Below are 22091 nucleotides of genomic sequence, written 5' to 3' on the forward strand. Positions count from 1 at the left end.
GACACCCATACCCTTTCTCCCTGGGTGTGTCTTTCTGCCTTGCTTCAGTCGTAGATAAACAAACTACTTCTCTGTGTGCTCTCCTACTTGCGCTTCATCTCTAATAATAAATTTTGTGCCTGTTTTTACAGTTTTGCCTCCTTGAAACCTTCTTGCTTTCAAACGGGGGCATGAGCCAGGGCCACTTTGCCTCTAGCCTCCAGCCCCTGGTGAACTAGCAGCTAGGATTCCTGGTTTTCATCCAGGCTACCCAGGTTCAATTCCTGGCCAGGGAACTAAGATTTCTCTTCAAGACCGCTCACTGTGTCTCTCTGAGATCATTATGATGGTCTGATTTTTTTAATCTGATTCCCCAAATACACCAAGAGTACCTTTAATATGGGGGTGGTATCCTATCCCTTATCTCTAGAACTTATTAGGATTTCTGGGCTGTACTCAAATAAAGTGTGTTGAATTTATGTTAAGTAAGGGGCTTTGAAAACTCAAACATGTTGTCTTGTGCCAAAGCCTCCTCGAATCCAAAAGACAAACTGTTATTTTTGTCTAAAATGTGAATTTTAAGAAAAAATAGTTTTAGCAAAATTAAAGAGGATGGAGCATTAAGAGGTTAGGGAAGCAACTTTCCAAGTCAAGTGACAAATACTGTGAAAAACATCCTCTTTCACAATTGACTAAGAGAAGAAAAAAGTTTCTACTTAAAGTTGGAAGAAGGTCATTTTAACTTTAAAATTCTAATTAACCTAATAGCACACACCTAACATCTAGAACATACTGAACCTGAAAAAAATGATTTCTAATTTTGAGGGGTTTTTCCCCTGCTTATCGAAGTAAGAGATTATCAAACATCTAATTTTTGTTAAAGAACATTAAAGAAGCCCCTTCAACCTCCCAATTTTTATAAATGATTTTTCTTCCAGCCATCCTTTTGGCTAAGTTAGTGGCCCTTTAAATTCTCACTTCAGCTTTGCTTTCATAGTCAGCTCTGCATTTAATCGTTTCAAGGGCCTCTCTCTCATTATTCACACTCAGTCTAAACTAATGCCATTTTTTAACTACAGTAGGTACAGTTCTTCACAGCCCACAGGTGAGTTTGTGGGCTCTTGGGATGACCCATTGCTGACAAAGAAAGAGGCCTTAGTCTCAGTCTTGATCTAACTGCCTTCTTCCAGGTGATGGACCAAGTCAGTGCTCTTCTAAATGGTGAAAACAGATAAAAAATTCTTTCCTTTTTCTTGTGATAAGAATTAAAAAAATAGCTCTGCAAAGAGAAGAACAGTATGTTTGGACTCATCACTTTCAAGGATAGGGCTTTTCAAAGGGTTAAGGTACTTGTGATTTTCTTGCCCTCTACTCTCTATTTGTATTATTTCTTCCTTTCTCTCAGCTTCCGATTTTACACTTCACCTCTCCCTGGTTCCCTTTCTTGTTCTTCTTCTTCTTCAACTTCTCCTCTATTAACTTCATTGTTTTCTAACTGTACTATACATGAATAAAACCCAAATGGGTATTTTCAGTATTTTTTCCATCTGTTTTAATCCTGTCCTCAGAACTTTGCTATACTTGTGATTTCTTCTCTTTCTTCTTTCACCTATTCCTCTTGGCAACAGCCTTGTTAGTTCTTTTTGCCTACACTGCACACACACACACATTTTTTTTTTTTTGCAATAGATAATCAGAGAACATGAGGGCTACAAAATTTCTCACTAATCATTGAATCGTTTCCATTCATTTTCTATATGAGAAAACTGGAGTGGAAATATTTTCCCATGCCTACTTAGCACCCTAGCTCAATGGTGGTGCAACATAAGAAGTGAGCTCAGTTATATTCATACCTAAATTCACTCTCTCTTTGTCTAGCAATAGAGTTGGTGGTGATTATATAACACACACATGCACACAAACACACACACTACATATTTTCTATAAGCCAAAATATAAACAAGTACAAATGTATGAAAGAAATGCCTAGAAGTAGACTGCATCATGTTGCTACGATAGTAAATACTTGCCTTCCTCTAAGGTTTTTACTGTGTCATGACATGACCTCATATGCAAACTTGGCTTGATATTCTGGAGGACGGAATTATTATCTGTCCTATATATTGCCACTCTTTTGCCATTTACAGTGGAATATCCTTTGAATATACTCAAAAGATCTGGGTGACCATGTCCTCCTTCCTTGAGGTCTGTGGTATGAAAACTGGGAGAGGGTAGTAGTAGTTCTAGGGGATGATATTTAACTACAGACTCACTCCTCCATTTCTCTCCTAAACGTACTTCAACCAGGCTTTTGCCAACACCACTCCAATGTAACAACTGGTCAAAAAATCACCAATGAACTACACACTGCCAAGTTAAATGGTCAATTCTCCGTTACCTCCACCTGACTAAGCAATAGTATTTTGATGATGCTGATAAAATCCTTATACTCTGCAATATTTTCTTAACCCGGTTCCAAGAAACCAGGCTCATGTTGTTTTTCTGTGATCTCACTGGTCAATCTACTTTCTCCTCTTCCCAGCCTCTTCCCAGCCTCTTAATATCGGAATGTTAGAGCAATCACTCTTTGGTTCCCTATTATTTTCTATATTACTTCTTTAAATGCCATCTCTATTTCAATGATTCCAGGAAAATAATTCTCTTTCCAAAAGCCTCTTAAAAGTTTCAGGCTCACATTCCCAATTGTCTACTTCACATCTCAACTTGGATGTCTAATAAGTATTTCCAGCTCAACACATCCAAATTTGACATTGTTGTCTGTTCACATAAACACTGCTCTAATTACTGTTTTTCCCATCAGCTAATGACAATTCCATCTCTCTAGCTGCTCAAGTAAAGAACTTTGCAATCATTCTTGACTTATCTTTCTTATGTCCAAAATCCTATTGGCTTTACTTTCAAATTATATTTTAAATCCACATACTTCTCATGACCTTCATTGCTTTCTCCCAGTTTCATTCTACTATCATCTCTTACGTGGTGTACTGTAACAGCATCAGAACCACTCTCCCAGACTTCATCCTTGTTCCCCTATATTCAACCTAAGAGCTAGTATTATCCTTTTTAACATGTTGGATATAGATCAAGTTATTCTTGTGTTCAAATGCTGCAAAGATCTTCTACTTTACTCGTAATAAATGGTAAAATCTTTATAACGGCCTTCAAGGTCCTGTGTGATCCTACCCTCCCATTCTTCCCATTATCTTTTGACTTTAGCTCCTTCTTGCTCACCCTGTTCCAGCCTCATCAGCTTCCTTCTTCCTCACATACACCAGGGATCTTCCTGCCCTAGGACCCTTGTACTGCTTTCTATGCTCAGTATAATCTTCCCCCAGCTATATACTTGGATGGTCCCTTCACTTCCTTGAATCATTTATCAAAAGTCATCTTGTCGGGGCCTCCCTGGTGGCGCAGTGGTTGAGAGTCTGCCTGCCGATGCAGGGGACACGGGTTCATGCCCCGGTCTGGGAGGATCCCACATGCCGCAGAGCGCCTGGGCCCGTGAGCCATGGCCGCTAAGCCTGCGCGTCCGGAGCCTGTGCTCTGCAACGGGAGAGGCCACAACAGAGAGAGGCCCGCGTACCGCAAAAAAAAAAAAAAAAAAATCTGAAAAAAAAAAGTCATCTTGTCAATTAAGCCTACCTTGACCACTCTGTTTAAAACTGCAACACCCACGACCACTGCTGATGATGTCCCTTACCGTGCTCTACTTTTTCTTTCTTTATAGCACTTGTCAGGTGTGATGTCAGCAAAACAGCACAACAGGCATCTCCAAACTCCTGTCCCTCAACAGAAATATTGAAAATAAGCAGAAATTGTCAAAACCAACTTTGCCAGAACTCTGGACAATGGTCAAAGATTTACAGTAATCAAGTGAATGCTGAATCAAGAAAAAGGCCAACTTGAGAACAGTAGAAAAGCTTTGTGGCATTTTAATTTTCTTTTTCCCACCCACCCTACCTCAATGGCAGTCCTGAAGACCTGAAGACCACAACCTGCATTCATAGGGGGAGATCCTAGTACTTGGTTCTCAGGACAAAGCAGAATAGACTTTATTAGCAAAGTATTGTGTTTCTCTATTCCAACCTTTATGGGACTACCTGAAGGATTGACACAACATACTTATCTCTGTTTTACCTAACTTGGGACTCACTCAGGGAGGGAAGAACACAGGCATTGTTCATTAACATTATAAGGTGAATGGAAAACCAATTGTCACCTAGAACAAAATATTATGGTGGAAACAAACAACAGACAGCAGAAAGCCTTGGAGGAAAATCTGAAAAGAGTTTCTTTGGGAAATTAGGACATTCAGAAATGCCTGTGTATACTGGGGAATTTAGAAAGTCACACATATATCCAGGGCAGGATGGATGCTCAGAAAAATCATGAGAAGACCTGACCTTAAACTTTCATCTTTGACTAATCTGTAGGCTCAGCACAAGCAGGAAGTAAAGGCTAAGGCAGAATTGCAAACAGCCTGGTTATGTGTGGAAGGAAGGCCCCAGAACAGAGCCAATCCACAAAGACTGAGTGCTACGTGTTAAATTAAGTCTCCCTCAAAACTCACATGTTGAAACCCAAAACCCCAGAGTCTCAAATGTGACCTTATTCTAAATAGGTCATTACAAATGTAATTAGTAAAGTTAAGATGAAGTCTTTAGCGTGGACCCTTTCCAATATGAAAGGCATCCTCATAAAAGGGAAAATCAGAACAGAGAGACATACACACATAGGGAGATCATCATGTGAAGATGAAAGGGGCCCAAGAAATACCAAGACTGCCAGCAAATCATCAGAAGGTAGGCAAGAGGCATGGAACAGATTTTCTTTCATAACCCTAACAAGGAATAACCCTGCCAACACCTTGATCTTGGACTTCTAGCCTTCAGAACTGTGAAACAATAAATTTCTGTTGTTTAAGCCACCCAGTCTATAGCACTTTGTTATGGCAGACCTAATAAATTAATCAGCTGTGAAAAGTATTTTTTTTTGTTTTAGCTCCTGGCATTCAAGGAAATCTCTGTCAAAATGCTAGCTGAATACAAGCTAACAGAGCAGGCAGTTCAGTGACCACACATGATAAGGAATACTGTCTTTTTAAGTTTGGAGAAGTCACTAAACAAACCAACAACTTCTGCCTTTGACAAGCAAGAACATCAAACCCTGGGAAAGATGGAGAACCTGAGTTTCAGAGGTATATTATAATATTTAAATGCCCAGTTTTCAACAAAAGAATCACAAAGCATACAAAGAAATAGGTAGGTATAGTACATTCAAAGGGGGAAAATGACATAAAGCATCCATTAGTATGCCCAGACATTGGACTTACTAGAAAAAGATTTTGAATCAATTGTCTTAAATATGCTCAAATATTTAAAGGAAATCATGAACAAAGAAAGAAAACTAGGAAAATGATGAATAAACAAATTGAGAATATCCATAAAGAGATAAAATTTATACAATTTACCAACAGCTAACACTGTCTATTATTTACTTATTTATTAAGCCTATTAATAATTATCTCTCTCCCTCTGCTACACCTTAATCTCCACGAGGGAAAGAATTTTTGTTTTCTGGTTACCAGTACCTGGTCAGTGCCTGTCAGAGAGTAGATAGCCACCATTTGTTAACTGATTGACAATCAATGATCTCTTCCACATCTAACAGCTCATTACCTATAATTCTGTGATATAAAGAAACATTAGGGCTTCCCTGGTGGCACAGTGGTTGAGAGTATGCCTGCCTATGCAGGGGACACGGGTTCATGCCCCGGTCCGGGTAGATCCCTCATGCCACGGAGCAGCTGGGCCTGTGAGCTATGGTCGCTGGGCCTGCGCGTCTGGAGCCTGTGCTCTGCTACAGGAGAGGCCACAACAGTGAGAGGGCCGCGTACCGCAAAAAAAAAAAAAAAAAAAAAAAAGAAAAGAAACATTAATGATGATGTGATGACAGTGAATACAATTTTGGAGTGGGTAAAAGAAAGGGGGAGGTATATTTATAAAGTGAAAGTTCCTGAATGTGATGACTCAGGGAGGAAAGTTGCTGGAGCTATAGTTAGAGAAACAGTATGTAACCTTGAGCACACATTACACACACAATCAGTTCTCAACTGGGCAAAGAGCACATAAAAGTCATGATTTATTTTAAGCAAGGAATCAATGCAGTGTGGAATGTGCTAACTGAATGGAATCCCAAAATAATATTATCAGTGTCATATTCCTCGGTCTAAAAAATGTTTTATTAAGACATTTTGGCATTCTGCTTTTCAAATCAAAATTAAAATTAGGTTATCAATATTTATACATTTCTAATTTCAACACAGTAGGGTATTTGTTTGAAATATTACATCTCTCTCTCTTTTTTAAAATAATGTTTTTGCCAATCAATGAACCATAGCTGTGCTGATTTCACAATTATAAAAGCATTCCCTAGCTTACATTTTTCTTCAAAGACAATCCTTGCATAAATATTTTCATAGAATTCCTAATTCCTATTCCTACATAGAATTCCTATGTATATAAAATGGCTTCATTTCATGATAAAATTTAACAAAATAACATTACCTATGTTATTACCTGGTTCTAACTGTAGGCATGTATAGTGAAGGCAACAATCATTCTTGAAACTATCTGAATTTTTATTTTACAGTAATATGACTTACCTTATAGTCTAAGTTTGTTAAAAAAATTATATATCTACAAAAAAATCTACAGCTAACATCATACTTAATGGTGAGAAACTCAAAGCTTTCCCTTACTAAGATAAACTACAAAGCAAGGATGTCCCTTCCCACTCTACCTTTTCACTTTCATAAAGGAAGTCTTTGCTAATGCACTAAGGCAAGAAAAAGGAAATATAAGTTATATAGATTGGGAAGAAGACATAAAACTATCCTTATTATATCCTTAGGTATAAATCTAATAAAATATGTACAAGATCTATATGAGAAAAACTATGAAACACTGATGAATGAAATCAAAGAAGAACTAAATAAATGTAGAAATACTCCATGGAGAGGGAAACTTAATATTGTCAAGATGTCAGTTCTACCCAAATTGATCTATAGATTCAATGCAATCCCAATAAAAATCTCAGGAAATTACTTTATGGATACCAACAAACTGATTCTAAAGTTTACATGAAGAGGCAAAAGACTCACAATAGCTAACACAATATTGAAGGAGAAGAATGAAGGTGGTGGACTGATGCTACCTAACTTCAAGACTTACTATAAAGTGATAGTAATCAAGACAATGTGGTATCTGAGAAATAATAGATAAATAGGTCAATGGAATAGAAGAGAGCATCCAGAAATAGGCCCCCATAAATACAGTCAGCTGATCTTTGACAAAAGAGCAAAGGCAATACAATGGAGCAAAGACAGTCTCCTCAACAAATGGTGCTTTAACAACTAGACATCCACATGAAAAAAATTCAGTTTAGACACACACCTTACACTCTACACAAAAATTAACTGAAAATGGATCATAGAGCTAAATGTAAAACACAAAACTATAAAGCTCCTAGAAGATAACATAAGAGAAAATCTAGATGACCTTGGGTATGGTGACACCTTTTAGATACAACACCAAATATACCATGAAAGAAACAAGCAGTACAGTTTGGAAAGGAAGTTCCCAATGAAATGTCTAACACAAATAGAGGCAGCCTCTGCTGTACTTTCTGCTTTCTGAGGAGTCAAGGCTGAGCCTTTCTGTGTTTGTTTGTAACATCTCAGGAAATTGCCTAATTGAGCCATAGTGTCAGTCCTGCATGGGAAAACTCTCAAAATCTGAAAGAAAAGGCAAAATGAACAAAGAAGGCAAGAGATACTCTTAAGGGAAGCAAATAGAAAAGTGTATAAACACACCTTTGAAATTTCTGGTCAAATCCTGAAGTGGAGACCTTTTTTACTAAATATCTTAGAATACAAAGTCAGAGAGAAAAGCCATTTTGGATGAATATTTCTGCCATCCTAAGAAACTTCAAATTCATACAAATATGCAGTCTTTTGCACGTTCAGGTATTATAGATAGATTCAGATATAACAGACAAAAATGATAAATTTGTTTTTTTAGGCCTTACTATATGCTAGGGCTACATTAGTAAATGCCAAAGTTTCAGGAAAAAAAAAAAAAAAGATGGATAATCCCAGGGAAGCCATGGGTCTTAGGCACTGTCCTGAAGGATCAGATTCCAGTGGGGCTTGCTGCCCATGAGTATGATTTGTGTTTGTCTTAAAGGGGGTATGTGACACCTTTTGGACTGCGGGAGCATTGAGTTTGGTTTCTCAGCACAGACTAACTCTGGAAACAGAAGGAAGTCTTTAAAAACGTTAATGATTTGATCAACCACAAAACCCCAGTATTTTCCAGATCGGTCAGAAACAGTGAAATGGTAAACCTTGGGTATTTTAGGCAGTGTAAGGATCTGATATGAATATGTGCCAGGAGTCCAGAACAGGTTCAAGAGGTTTGAGCTACTGATATTCCTACAGATCCTCCAAATTTCTTATTTTTTTTTTAACCTGCATGGTATACTGGTTGCCTTGTCTCTCTTCTTTCTTTTTCATTTGTATCTCAATAATTTACAAGTTGGTCCTTAAGGAAATACACTTGATAGTAATTATCCCAATGTGATATTTTCTTATTTATACTCTTCTTTATCACTTGTCAACTCCATATTAGGAGGGTAACTCCAGGAGAGCAGGGGTGTGATCTGCATTGTCACTCGCTATAGCTCAGTGTTTAGATCAGTGGCTGATACCTTGCTAGAGCTTACAAACATTTATGACAGATTCAATGAAAAAAACTGTCGTAACACTGAACATGGAATAGTCTCACTGCTCTTTCATTAAACAAGGTTACAGGTCTTTTATTAATTATAGCATTGCTTAGAAATAATATTGTGGTTTAAGGCAATATTCCATTTCTTGGCATTTTCTCTCATTCCCCTAACAAAACTTTATGATGTGTGTGGAACATTCCAGGTAATCAAGGAAGACTAAAGTAGGATATATCTAAATTGGAGCCAAAAACATTTTAGTTCAGTTTTTCAAAGCTTTGATCTCTGGTTTTAAGAAAAAATAAAGAAACTGTTTCTATATTGAGCTTGAAAATGCATGAAATAACCAACTTTTTCATGCCAGGTCCAGAGCGCTTTTTGTCTTTTCTTACACGTATCACAGATTTAATTCAGGAACCAAGCTGTGCTATAGACCCATTTGAAAATCATCACCAATAGTCAGAACCATTAGAGTCGGCTTTGAAAATCCACCCTTCATTATGCTCGCTCCCTAATGTTAATGATTATGTCAGAGATGGAAAGAACCTGGCCCATGATCCTTGCTGGCTATAAGCAGAGGATGCCCAGGACAGCCTACCCTCAGAGAAGTAGAGCATTTTGGAGGGCAAAGAGTGGAAGGCGATTTGGGCATTTTGCTTTGAAGACTTGGTCAGGGCTGGAGACAATGACTGGGGATCCCTGTTAATGGGGCAACAGAAGAGAGGGAAATGCCAGGGGTCCCTTGACTCATCACACAATACAGAAAAACTAAAAATGATAGAAGAGTGTTGGCTCAGGAGCTGGAGAAGTGCTGCCAAGTCTGGAAACACTCTGAGATCTCCCGTGAATGCTGGGCAGACAACAGGGCCAGGGGTGACCTTTCCCGGGCACGGTTCCTATCATCATCTAATTGAAAGTGGGGGAAAATGACCCCCTGGGCTAGCAAACACTGAGGACTTGCTTTCTACAAATGGAGAATAGACACAGATAGAGGCTAAAAGAAGATGAACACGACTTTCACAGGGGCAATGCACTTGCTAGCCCTTTGGCCTAAGGCAATTTGTTGTTAATTGTTCATGCAGATACACAGAAGACAAGCCAAAAATTTAGGTGTTTGCCAAATGTGTTCAAAATACGATCGAAAGGAAAAAAGACATGTTGATTATTGATTGGGTTTTTCTTATTTACATTACAAGGTACAGCATTGCACAACCCAGGCAAAGATAGAGGGATGTAGCAGTATTATGACTATTTGGATGATGTCCATCCCAGTAGAAACCAGTATGGAACAACCACCAAAAAGGAAAAGAAAAGGAAATAAAAACACAGGAGAGGAAAACTTAATTGTTCATACAGAATACATTCTGTAGTTTCATTTGAGATATTTCATAGCTTTGTTCAGAAAACTTAGTGCGATGGAATGCATTTCCTTTTTCACTTCCTTAGGAGTGCGGCACTATAAATGCATAGCCACAATCCTGTGGTCTCATCCTAAACATTAGTGAACTAATCTTGGCTGCTCTTTTTATCAATGTAGAAGACAATATGGCTAGATGGAAGCCACACCGTTTCTAAACAGTCACATGAAAAGCCTCATGTTCTATCTGGGGAGGAATGGAGAGTTTTGCATGAAGAGTTGCTGTTCCATCACATTTCAATAGTACTTTCATTCATAATACCATTTCTCCTCCATTTTTGAGACCACATTTTTCTTGGCAGATTCAGGATGCTGTTTTGTGTCTAATTTAATAACTTTGTGTATCCCTATATATACATGAAGAAGTATTTTGTTTCAAGAATTTATAAACTTTTGAAGTACTTAGTAATTTCCTAAAATATCTTGAAGCTGGAGGTAGAAACCATGGAGTTACTAACATGCCTACAATGTACCTACCACTTAGGAAGAGAGGACCTCAGAAGAGACCCTGTAATCTGTTGCTTTGCTTTGACACCCACCCAAATCTTACACTTCACCCCTCCACAGAGTCATCTGAGTGAGCTTTCTAAATCTCTCTTATCACATCTCATTTTCATACTCAGATGCTGCCTGAAATACAAATTCCTAAGTGTAGTTTCTAAGACCCTTCATGATCCAACTCTGGTCCACTTATCATCCATATTTTGTGCCACACCTTTATGTTGCCTGTAATTCCTCCATCCATCCAGGCATCTAACCACTTAAAAACACGTTTGATCACCTGCCATATCCAGGCCAAGTTCAAGGTGCTGGTGGTACAACGATGCATAATGGATAGGTTTCCACATAGAGACAAGTAAAGAGGTATCATAATGGTATGGAGTATGTAGGGTGCAATAGAAGCAACAGAAGGAGCCCCTAACCAGACCTGGATGGGGTGCAATGGTTGCAGATGGCTTCTAAGGAAAATTAATATCTAAGCAGAGACCCAAAGAATAGAAAGGAGTTAATCAGGCAAATAGCGCAGTGACTGCTACTCTACGAGAGGGAAGAGTTTTCCCAATGAATGGGAAACTTTTTAAAGAACTGGAAGGGGGAATCCGTGGAACCAGAGAGTTGGCACTACACGCAACACCTTTGGCTGCATCTCTATCTTCTGTCAGGAGCATTTTCAAAAACAACACGTAGAGAGACCCTCAAGATGGCAGAGGAGTAAGACGTGGAGACCACCTTCCTCCCCACAAATACATCAGAAATACATCTACATGTGGAACAACTCCTACAGAACACCTACTGAATGCTGTCAGAAGACCTCAGACTTCCCAAAAGGCAAGAAACTCCCCATGCACCTGGCCGTGTGGCTAAAAGGGTCTTGGTGCTTGGGCGGGGTGTCAGGCCTGTGCCTCTGAGGTGGGAGACCTGAGTTCAGGACACTGGTCCACAAGAGACCTCCCGGCTCCACATAATACCAAACAGCAAAAGATCTCCCAGAGATCTCTATCTCAACACTAAGACCCAGCTCCACTCAACGATAAGCAAGCTACAGTGCTGGACACCCTATGCCAAACAACTCTCAAAACAGAAACACAAACCCACCCATTTGCAAAGAGGCTGCCTAAAATCATAATAAGGTATCAGACACCCCAAAACACACCGATGGACGTGGTCCTGCCCACCAGAAAACAAGATCCAGCCTCATCCACCAGAACACAGGCACTAGTCCCCTCCACCAGGAAGCCTACACAACCCACTGAACCAATCTTTTGGCAGACACCAAAAACAACGGGAACTATGAACCTGCAGCCTATAAAAAGGAGACCCCCAAACACCGTGAGTTAAGGAAAATGAGAAGACAGAAAAACACACAGCAGATGAAGGAGCAAAGTAAAAACCCACCAGACCAAACAAATGAAGAGGAAATAGGCAGTCTACCTGAAAAAGAATTCAGAGTAATGATAGTAAAGATGATCCAAAATCTTGGGAATAGAATGGAGAAAATACAAGAAATGTTTAACAAGGACCTAGAAGAACTAAACAGCAAACAAACAATGATGAATAACACAATAAATGAAATTAAACATTCTCTAGAAGGAGTCAATAGCGGAATAACTGAGGCAGAAGAACGGATAAGTGACTTCGAAGATAAAATAGTAGAAATAACTAAAGCAGAGCAGAATAAAGAACGGAATGAAAAGAATTGAGGACAGTCTCAGAGACCTCTGGGACAACATTAAATGCACCAACATTTGAATTATAGGGGTCTGAGAAGAAGAAGAGAAAAAAAAAGGGACTGAGAAAGTATTTGAAGAGATCATAGTTGAAAACTTCCCTAATATGGGAAAGGAAATACTCAATGAAGTCCAGGAAGAGCAGAGAGTCCCATACAGGATAAATCCAAGGAGTAACATGCCAATACACTTATTAGTCAAACTATCAAAAATTAAATACAGGGCTTCCCTGGTGGCGCAGTGGTTGAGAGTCTGCCTCCCGATGCAGGGGACGCGGGTTCATGCCCCGATGCGGGAGGATCCCACATGCCGCGGAGTGGCTGGGCCAGTGAGCCACGGCCACTAAGCCTGCACGTCCGGAGCCTGTGCTCTGCAACGGGAGAGGCCACAACAGTGAGAGGGCTGTGTACCGTGCAAAAAAAAAAAAAAAAAATTAAATATAAAGAAAAAATATTAAAAGCAGCAAGGGAAAAACAAAAAATAACACACAAGGGAATCCCCATAAGGTTAACAGCTGGTATTTCAGCAGAAACTATGCAAGGCAGAAGAGAGTGGCAGGACATATCTAAAGTGATGAAAGGGAAAAACCTAAAACCAAGATGACTCTACCCAGCAAGAATCTCATTTAGATTCAATAGAGAAATTATAACCTTTACAGACAAGCAAAAGCTAAGAGAATTCAGCACCATCAAACCAGCTCTACAACAAATGCTAATGGAACTTCTCTAGGCAAGAAACACAAGAGAAGGAAAAGACCTACAATAACAAACCCAAAACAATTAAGAAAACGGTAACAGGAACATACATATCGATAACTACCTTAAATGTAAATGGATTAAATGCTCCAACCAAAAGACATACACTGGCTGAATGGATACAAAAACAAGACCCATATATATGCTGTCTACAAGAGACCCATTTCAGACCTAGGGACACATTCAGATGGAAAGTGAGGGGATGCAAAAAGATACTCCATGCAAATGGAAATCAAAATAAAGCTGGAGTAGCAATTCTCATATCAGACAAAATAGACTTTAAAATTAAGACTATTACAAGAGACAAAGAAGGACACTATACAATGATCAAGGGAACAATCCAAGAAGAAGATACAACAATTGTAAATATTTATGCACCCAACATAGGAGCACTTCAATAAATAAGGCAAATAAAAGGGGAAATCGACAGTAACACAATCATAGTAGGGGACTTTAACACCCCATTTTCACCAATGGACGGATCAACCAAAATGAAAATAAATAAGGAAACACAAGCTTTAAATGACACATTAAACAAGATGGACTTTACTGATATTTATAGGACTTTCCATCCAAAAACAACAGAATAAGCTTTCTTCTCAAGTGCTCATGGAACATTCTGCAGGATAGATCATATCTTGGGTAACAAATCAAGCCTTGGTAAATTTAAGAAAATTGAAATCGTATCAAGTATGTTTTCCAACCACAACACTATGAGACGAGATATCAACTGCAGGAAAAAATGTGCAAAAAATACAAACACATGGACGCCAAACAATAACTACTAAATAACCAAGAGATAACTGAAGAAATCAAAGAGGAAGTAAAAAAATACCTAGAAACAAATGACAATGAAAACATGATGACCCAAAACCTATGGGATGCAGCAAAAGCAGTTCTAAGAGGGAAGTTTATAGCAAGACAATCCTACCTCAAGAAACAAGTCAAATAAACAACCTAACCTTACACTTAAAGCAATAAGAAAAAGAAGAACAAAAAAATCTGCAAAGATAGCAGAACGAAAGAAATCATAAAGATCAGATCAGAAATAAATTTAAAGAAATGAAGGAAACAACAGCAAAGATCAATAAAACTAAAAGCTGCTTCTTTGAGAAGATAAACAAAATTGATAAACCATTAGCAAGGCTCATCAAAAAAAAAAAAAGGAAAAGACTCAAATCAATAGAATTAGAAATGAAAAAGGAGAAGTAACAACTGACACTGCAGAAATACAAACGATCATGAGAGATTACTACAAGCAACTATATGCCAATAAAATGGACAACCTGGAAGATATGGACAAATTCTCAGAAAAGCACAACCTTCTGAGAATGAACCAGGAAGAAATAGAAGATATAAACAGACCAATCACAAGCACTGAAATTAAAACTGTGATTAAAAATCTTCCAACAAACAAAAGCCCAGGACCAGATGGCTTAACAGGTGAATTCTATCAAAAATTTAGAGAAGAGCTAACACCTATCCTTCTCAAACTCTTCCAAAATACAGCAGAGGGGGGAACACTCCCAAACTCATTCTATGAGGCCACAATCACCCTGATACCAAAACTAGACAAAGATGTCACAGAAATAGAAAACTACAGGCCAATATCACTGATGAACATAGATGCAAAAATCCTCAACAAAATACTAGCAAACAAAGTCTAACAGCACATTAAAAGGATCATACACCATGACCAAGTGGAGTTTATCCCAGGAATGCAAGGATACTTCAATATATGCAAATCAATCAATGATAAACACCATATTAACAAAATTGAAGGAGAAAAATCATATGATCATTTCAATAGATGCGAAAAAATTTTCTGACAAAATTCAACACGCATTTATGATAAAAAACCCTCTAGAAAGTAGGCATAGAGGGACTTACCTCAACATAATAAAGGCCACATAGGACAAACCACAGCCAACATCGTTCTCAATGGTGAAAAACTGAAAGCATTTCCTCTAAGATCAGGAACATGACAAGGTTGTCCACTCTCAGCACTATTATTCAACAAAGTTTTGCAAGTTTTAGCCACAGCAGTCAGAGAAGAAAGAGAAATAAAAGGAATCCAAATCGGAAAAGAAGAAGTAAAGGTGTCACTGGTTGCAGATGACATGATACTATACATAGAGAACCCTAAAGATGCTACCAGAAAACTACTAGAGCTAATCAATGAATTTGGTAAAGTAGCAGGATACAAAATGAATACACAGAAATCTCTTGCATTCCTATACACTAATAATGAAAAGTCTGAAAGAGAAATTAAGGAAACACTTCCATTTACCATTTCAACAAAAAGAATAAAATACCTAAGAATAAACCTACCTATATAGAAAAAAGACCTGTATGCAGAAAACTACAGGACAGTGATGAAAGAAACTAAAGATGATACAAACAGATGGAGAGATATACCATGTTCTTGGACTGGAAGAGTCAGCAGTGTGAAAGTGACTCTACTACCCAAAGCAATCTACAGATTCCATGCAATCCCTATCAAACTACCACTGGCATTTTTCACAGAACTAGAACAAAAAATTTCACAATATATAATATGGAAACACAAAAGACCCCGAATAGTCAAAGCAATCTTGAGAAAGAAAAACGGAGCTGGAGGAAACAGGCTCCCGGACTTCAGATTATACTACAAAGCTACAGTAATCAAGATAGTATGGTACTGGCACAAAAACAGAACTACAGATCATTGGAACAGGATAGAAAGCCCAGAGAGAAACCCATGCACATGTCACCTTATATTTCATAAAAGAGGCAAGAATATACAATGGAGAAAAGATAACCTCTTCAATAAGTGGTGCTGGGAAAACTGGACAGCTACATGTAAAAGAATGAAATTAGAACACTCCCTAACACCATACACAAAAATAAACTCAAAATGGATTAAAGACCTAAATGTGAGCCCAGACACTATAAAACTCTTAGCGGAAAACATAGGCAGAATACTCCATGAAATAAATCACAGCAAGATCCGTTTTGACCCACCTCCTAGAGAAATGGAAATAAAAACAATGTAAACAAATGTGACCTAATGTAACTTAAAAGCTTTTGCACAGCAGAGGAAAACATAAACAAGATGAAAAGACAACCCTCAGTATGGAAGAAAATATTTGTACATGAAGCAACTGACAAAGGATAAATCTCCAAAATTTACAAGCAGCTCATGCAGCTCAATATCAAAAAAACAAATAACCCAATCCAAAAATGGGCAGAAGATCTAAATAGACATTTCTCCAAAGGAGATATACAGATTGCCAACAAACACATGAAAGGATGCTCAACATCACTAATCATTAGAGAAGTGCAAATCAAAACTACTGTGAGGTATCACCTCACTCCAGTCTGAATGGCCATCATCAAAAAATCTACAAGAAATAAATGCTGGAGAGGGTGTGGAGAAAAGCAAACTCTTGCACTGTCTGTGGGAATGTAAATTGATACAGCCACTATGGAGAACAGTATGGAGGTTCCTTAAAAAAGTAAAAACAGAACTACCATACGACCCAGCAATCCCACTACTGGGCGTATACCCTGAGAAAACCATAATTCAAAAAGAGTCATGTACCACAATGTTCACTGCAGCTCTATTTACAATAGCCAGGACATGGAAGCAACCTAAGTGTCCACTGACAGATGAATGGATAAAGAAGATGTGGCACATATATACAATGGAATATTACTCAGCCATAAAAAGAAATGAAATTGAGTTATTTGTAGTGAGGTGGATGGACCTAGAGTCTGTCATACAGAGCAAAGTAAGTCACAAAGAGAAAAACAAATACCATAAGCTAACACATATATATGGAATGTAAAAAAAAAAAAGGTTCTGAAGAATATAGGGGCAGGACAGGAATAAAGATGCAAACAGAGAGAATGGACTTGAGGACACGGGGAGGGGGAAGGGTAAGCTGGGACAAAGTGAGAGACTGGCATGGACATATATACACTACCAAGTGTAAAACAGATAGCTAGTGGGAAGCAGCCGCATAGCACAGGGAGATCAGCTCGGTGCTTTGTGACCACGTAGAGGGGTGGGATAGGGAGGGTGGGAGGGAGGGAGACGCAACACGGAGGGGATATGGGGATATATGTATATGTATAGCTGATTCACTTTGTTGTACAGCAGAAACTAACACACCATTGTAAAGCAATTATACTCCAATAAAGATGTTAACAACAAAATGTAAAGAAAAAAAGAACTGGAGGGATTTGAGGATGGCTACAATGCAGGACTGGGCTGCAGAAGGAAGTATTTGAAGTTACCCCAGTAGGCGCTGCTCCTTCCCTCCTCAGCTCCCACCTCCTGGGTGCGGAGTACAGGAGTTTCTTCGTGTTGCCTCATGAGCTTTAGTGCATCACTTCCTGTTTTACCTCCTCTCAGGCCTCTTTCCGCAACCACGGCATCACCACCCTAGACAAGCTTGCATTTTATCTTACCCCACACCGTCTATCCATCTATTCCGCACTGTGCTTACAGTATTTCTCATGTCACATAGTCATCAACTATTATCTGATACATTTACCGAGCTCTGTATGCTTTGAGGATGGGATTTTTGTCCTCTTCTTATTTTTCCAACTCAGCACAGAGCAAAGCACACAGTAGATAGGTAAGTTTTTAGTGAAAAGGAGTGGAAAGAGTTAAAATGGCTTTTATTCTTGTTGCTCATCTGCAGACGTACTGGGTTGGGTAGGAAGACAGGCAATCTTCTCCGGACATATATTTGGGAATGAAATTAATTCAAAGTCTCTCAGTGAACACATGGGTGACTCATGGGATCTTTATCTCCCTGAGATAACACAGAAAGGAAACAGTGACAGAACCACAACCTGGCTTGTTTAAAAAGATAGATAGATCATGCATTCTGGGGAGAATAATTACTTAGATTGGAGTAGAGACAGAATAGAAAGAAAGGCAGATATTTGATTCTTTGTGAGTGAGAGGATGGAGTTCTTTTTAACGTGCAAAGCATGTTTTATGGACTCTTTGGAGACCTGGCCCATCCGAAAAGGAAGACAAAGCAGGATACCAGCGGAGGAGCTGCTTTTCTTTACAGTGTCTTCTTTTAGCAATAACTATTCAAATTAAAGGAGAACATAAATTGTAATCAGCAACTTTTGTTAGATCAGAAAGATGCCAATAAACGCCCTCTCCTCCTTCTACCTCTCGAAGAATCTTCACAGCAGCAAGGAAGGCAAAGAAAAAGAAAAGGGGCAGCAATTTCAGAAGGTAAGAGAAAGAGAAAAAGAAAGCAAGAACAAAAGAGCCCCAGGAAGGCAAGGTGATGTCGGTGCCTGAGCTGGATCATATGCTGTATGATCTTGGGCGTCAGAAGAGACCTCAAGAGGTAATGGGGGGAAAGAATCCCTATGGTTATCCTGCTGTGGAAGTAATGGATAAATTACAAAGGGAAAATACTCTCTTAGAAAATGCAGCTCGCTTATATACACTTTTATTGTGTTATTATTTCACTTCTTATTAAGGGCAATGATCTTTCAGAAAGCTCTTGTAGCATAATAAAACAAAGGATATATACTAATTGGGATATTATTATGAAAATAACATGATCTTTTCAAAAGAAGACTATCAACTAAAAGAAGAGACCAGATATAGGGCCTCATTTGTATTTCATGGCTGCAAGTTTGAAACTATCCTGCATAAATTATGTAAAAAACCCAACCCACAAAGAGACACACGTTTAGCCACCCTACACAGCACCAACCATTCTCTTAGAGTATCATGCTACTGACAAAACTCATACCTTCCACAGTTGCTCGCTTGGGCTGAATGGTGATGGCTCCTTCTGCAATATCTTCATGCTGGTGCAGTGGGTTTATTTTGGATCCCCAGCTGTCTGATCCCACCCAAAGGAAATGGCCTACTTGGTCAGCTCTTTTGGCTGCTGCAAGGATCTGCCTGTGGAGAGGAACATTAAAAATATATGTTAATGATAAAGAGCAGCTATTGAACACATACATATTAGGAATCAAGCAGAAGAAAAGCAAGTTAATATTTCTCAAAAAGTAAGTGATCAATAGTAAGAAAAAGGATTTACATCCTTAATATATAAAGAGTTTTTGTAAACCAATAAGACAAGTAATCAAAGTAGCTTGAGGTAAATAGGCAGAGTATTAAAAATCAAAAGATAAAAGGAGTAATATAAATAACCAGTAAACTGGTTATTCACATACATTAAAAAGGCAGAAAATGTGAATTAGAACACAATATTTAATTTTGCCCAAAACGTTCATTTGGTTTTATTCTGTGTTGTGAGTTTTGGCATGAGGCTGGAGCCATGAGCACTCCCATTCGCTGCTGGTAGTACATATCTTTTCTCAAAGCAATATATCAGTCTAAATGAAGCATCGTGAATTATTTATAAAAATGAACAGAAATTCACATTAAGCTTGAAATGTGTACAACTCATGTTTATAAATGAAAATAGTATACAAATAACAAGGGCAATAAGGGCAAATAAAAAAGGGAAACTCATTATTCATGAAATTAATACAATAATATTTTTGGAAGAACAGGGGATGGATAAGAGGTAACTACATTTATGCAACAGAAACTACTTTGGTGGGTAATAACAGCAGTGGTGGTTGGTTTGCCTCTCAGGACTTGTAGATACCAGGTACCACAGATGTACATGGTTCAATACAATATGATTGGTTGAAAAACTGTCTATGAAATTGCAAAAAACAAAGGTCTCCCTCTCTTTCATCTGGGCAACATATGGAATGGTAATTCTCAAATAAAATCCTAAGGAATAGGTTCTGATACTGTGAACACCCAAACGGTAAAAGGTGGTAGATGTGAGGTGGTGAGTTAAACATGACGGTGGTGGGAGTGAGGGAAGAAGTTAAATTACCATTAAGAAATGAAATGGTAAGACTCTCTAGGAAATTTTCACCTCTGCTTACAGAATTCTAGAAACCAAAGGTGTGTTGTCCCAGGCAGAAAACAGCTTCTCTGGAAAAATCTGAACCACCCCAGGAAAAAGATTCTAGATACTGACACAGAGATATTCTCTCATGGAATGGCCACTGGGATGCTTGACCAGTCCACCCAGAGCCCTATCAGTTGACAAATTCTGCCCATGTACATAGAACTCTCTGTGTCTTACTCAAATGGAAACTGCCGGTAATGACCCATCATTGTGGAAAATTCCCAAGGTAAAATAGAAACCAAATAAATTAACAAGGGAAAGGAAATTGGTGTGGAGTGAGGCAGAGAAAATATACCAAAACAAACAAACAAACAAAAAAGAAGCAAGTGCAGTTAAATGAGAATTATCATCTCTATTATCAAGAATGAGATAGAAACAACAATAAGAAATAATCCTTAGTTATTAAAAATATGAAACTAAAATTAAGTTAGAAGAGATAAAGAAGAAAGTGAAGAAACATTTTCAGAAAGCAAAACAACAACAAAAACGTGTAACATACACATGAAAAGATGTGTCTTAAAGAATAAACCCAGGAAGACTTACATCCAACTAATAGCATTTCCAGAACAAATGTAAAGAGAAATTAAAGTTTTAAATAATTTTTTAATGAAAAAATACCTGCAAGGAATTGAAAGTATGCATTTCCAAATTAAAAGAGACTCATCCAGAAATTTAATGGGGGGAAATAAAGCATGTCACAGAATTAAGAATTCTGGAAAAAAGTGAGAATAAAGCTTTCAAGAGAAAATTGGGACCTCTGGAGAGTAATAAGAAGCAGAATATTACCAACCTCTCAAGAGAAGGGAAAAAAAAAAAAAAGGATGACAGATGATGAAGTAATGCCTTCCAAATTTTGAGAAAAAAAATTCATAATCTAGAATTCTAATATTTAACACACACAGAATCTCTATACAAATAGAACTGGCATCTATAAAGGTAGATAGACAGTCAGATAGAAGGAAAGACAGATAGATAGATAGATAGATAGATAGACAGACAGATATCCAAGGGATCTTAAAGATTTTTCTATCCAAACTTAGAATCTCAAATTCCTTGCAAGTTTCAAGTTTTGTAACTCATTAGTCACCATAGATACTTGCTATAAATCATTTACATGCCAGGTATGCTGTATTTAAAAATAAATATGAGACTACACCTTACATTTCCAACTAGTAATTAAGTGTGGAGGCAGGATAAGAATATTTTTAGGCGTGAAACACACAAAAAAGCTTTTCTTTAATTTTTCCTTTACTAGAAAATCATTGGAGGGTGCACTTCAGCAAAAAAAGAAAATAAATGATGAATAAAAATGAAACAAAGAGAGAGAGAAAGAAAAAGAAAATCTTAAAATAATAGAGACCACTCTAGTTTAAAACAGAAAGATGGAGCTTTCAGGAGGGAAGTGTCCGAAAAAGTAATGGAACTCACAGATTATTTTATATATATGAACATATGGGAAAAGGGATAGACCTAGGACATTAATAATAAAATATTAAAGATAACTATGCAAGTAAAAAATCTGTCATATTAAGTCCAGGAAAAGCAAAAAGTTTTTCCCCCAAAATCATATCATAGAAAAAATACTTGATGCTGTAGCATATAATATTTATACGATCATAATAATGTCAACTCTGATTTTTACTAAATGAAAATCAGATGTTGGGAAGATAAAGGAGGTGTAAATGAGCCAAATTCTACGTCACATAAGAGGAACTGATAGATAATATTTTAAAGTAATAGTTCCAAAATTGCAGTATAACCACATTATGCAGGTCAGAGCAGTAGAATTAGCTTAAAGAAATAAAATAATTGCTCAAGGAGAACAAAACCAGAGAGTATGGTGGGATGGGACAGGAGACCAATGTTTTGCATCAAAAATGTTTTAGTCATATTTTGTTTTTTAAAAAAATTATGTGCCTTTATTATTTTCACAAAATAA

The 22091-nt window shown here is 37.8% G+C and overlaps 1 protein-coding gene across 2 annotated transcripts in view; it reads right to left on the reverse strand.

Annotated features, from left to right (window-relative positions):
* GRM7 (glutamate metabotropic receptor 7) overlaps positions 1 to 22091 on the reverse strand; it is a gene marked incomplete at both ends in the record, with an annotated part of 809284 nt that overhangs the window by 386785 nt on the left and 400408 nt on the right. For both annotated transcript variants that reach the window (XM_079713568.1, XM_079713567.1), the window contains one exon: positions 18965 to 19119. In XM_079713568.1, the coding sequence (XP_079569694.1) occupies positions 18965 to 19119 (155 nt within the window). The remainder of the gene's footprint in view (positions 1 to 18964; positions 19120 to 22091) is intronic.

The sequence above is a fragment of the Hyperoodon ampullatus genome, assembly GCF_949752795.1.
Source record: "Hyperoodon ampullatus genome assembly, chromosome: 10".
In the NCBI taxonomy this organism is placed as follows: Eukaryota; Metazoa; Chordata; class Mammalia; order Artiodactyla; family Ziphiidae; genus Hyperoodon; species Hyperoodon ampullatus.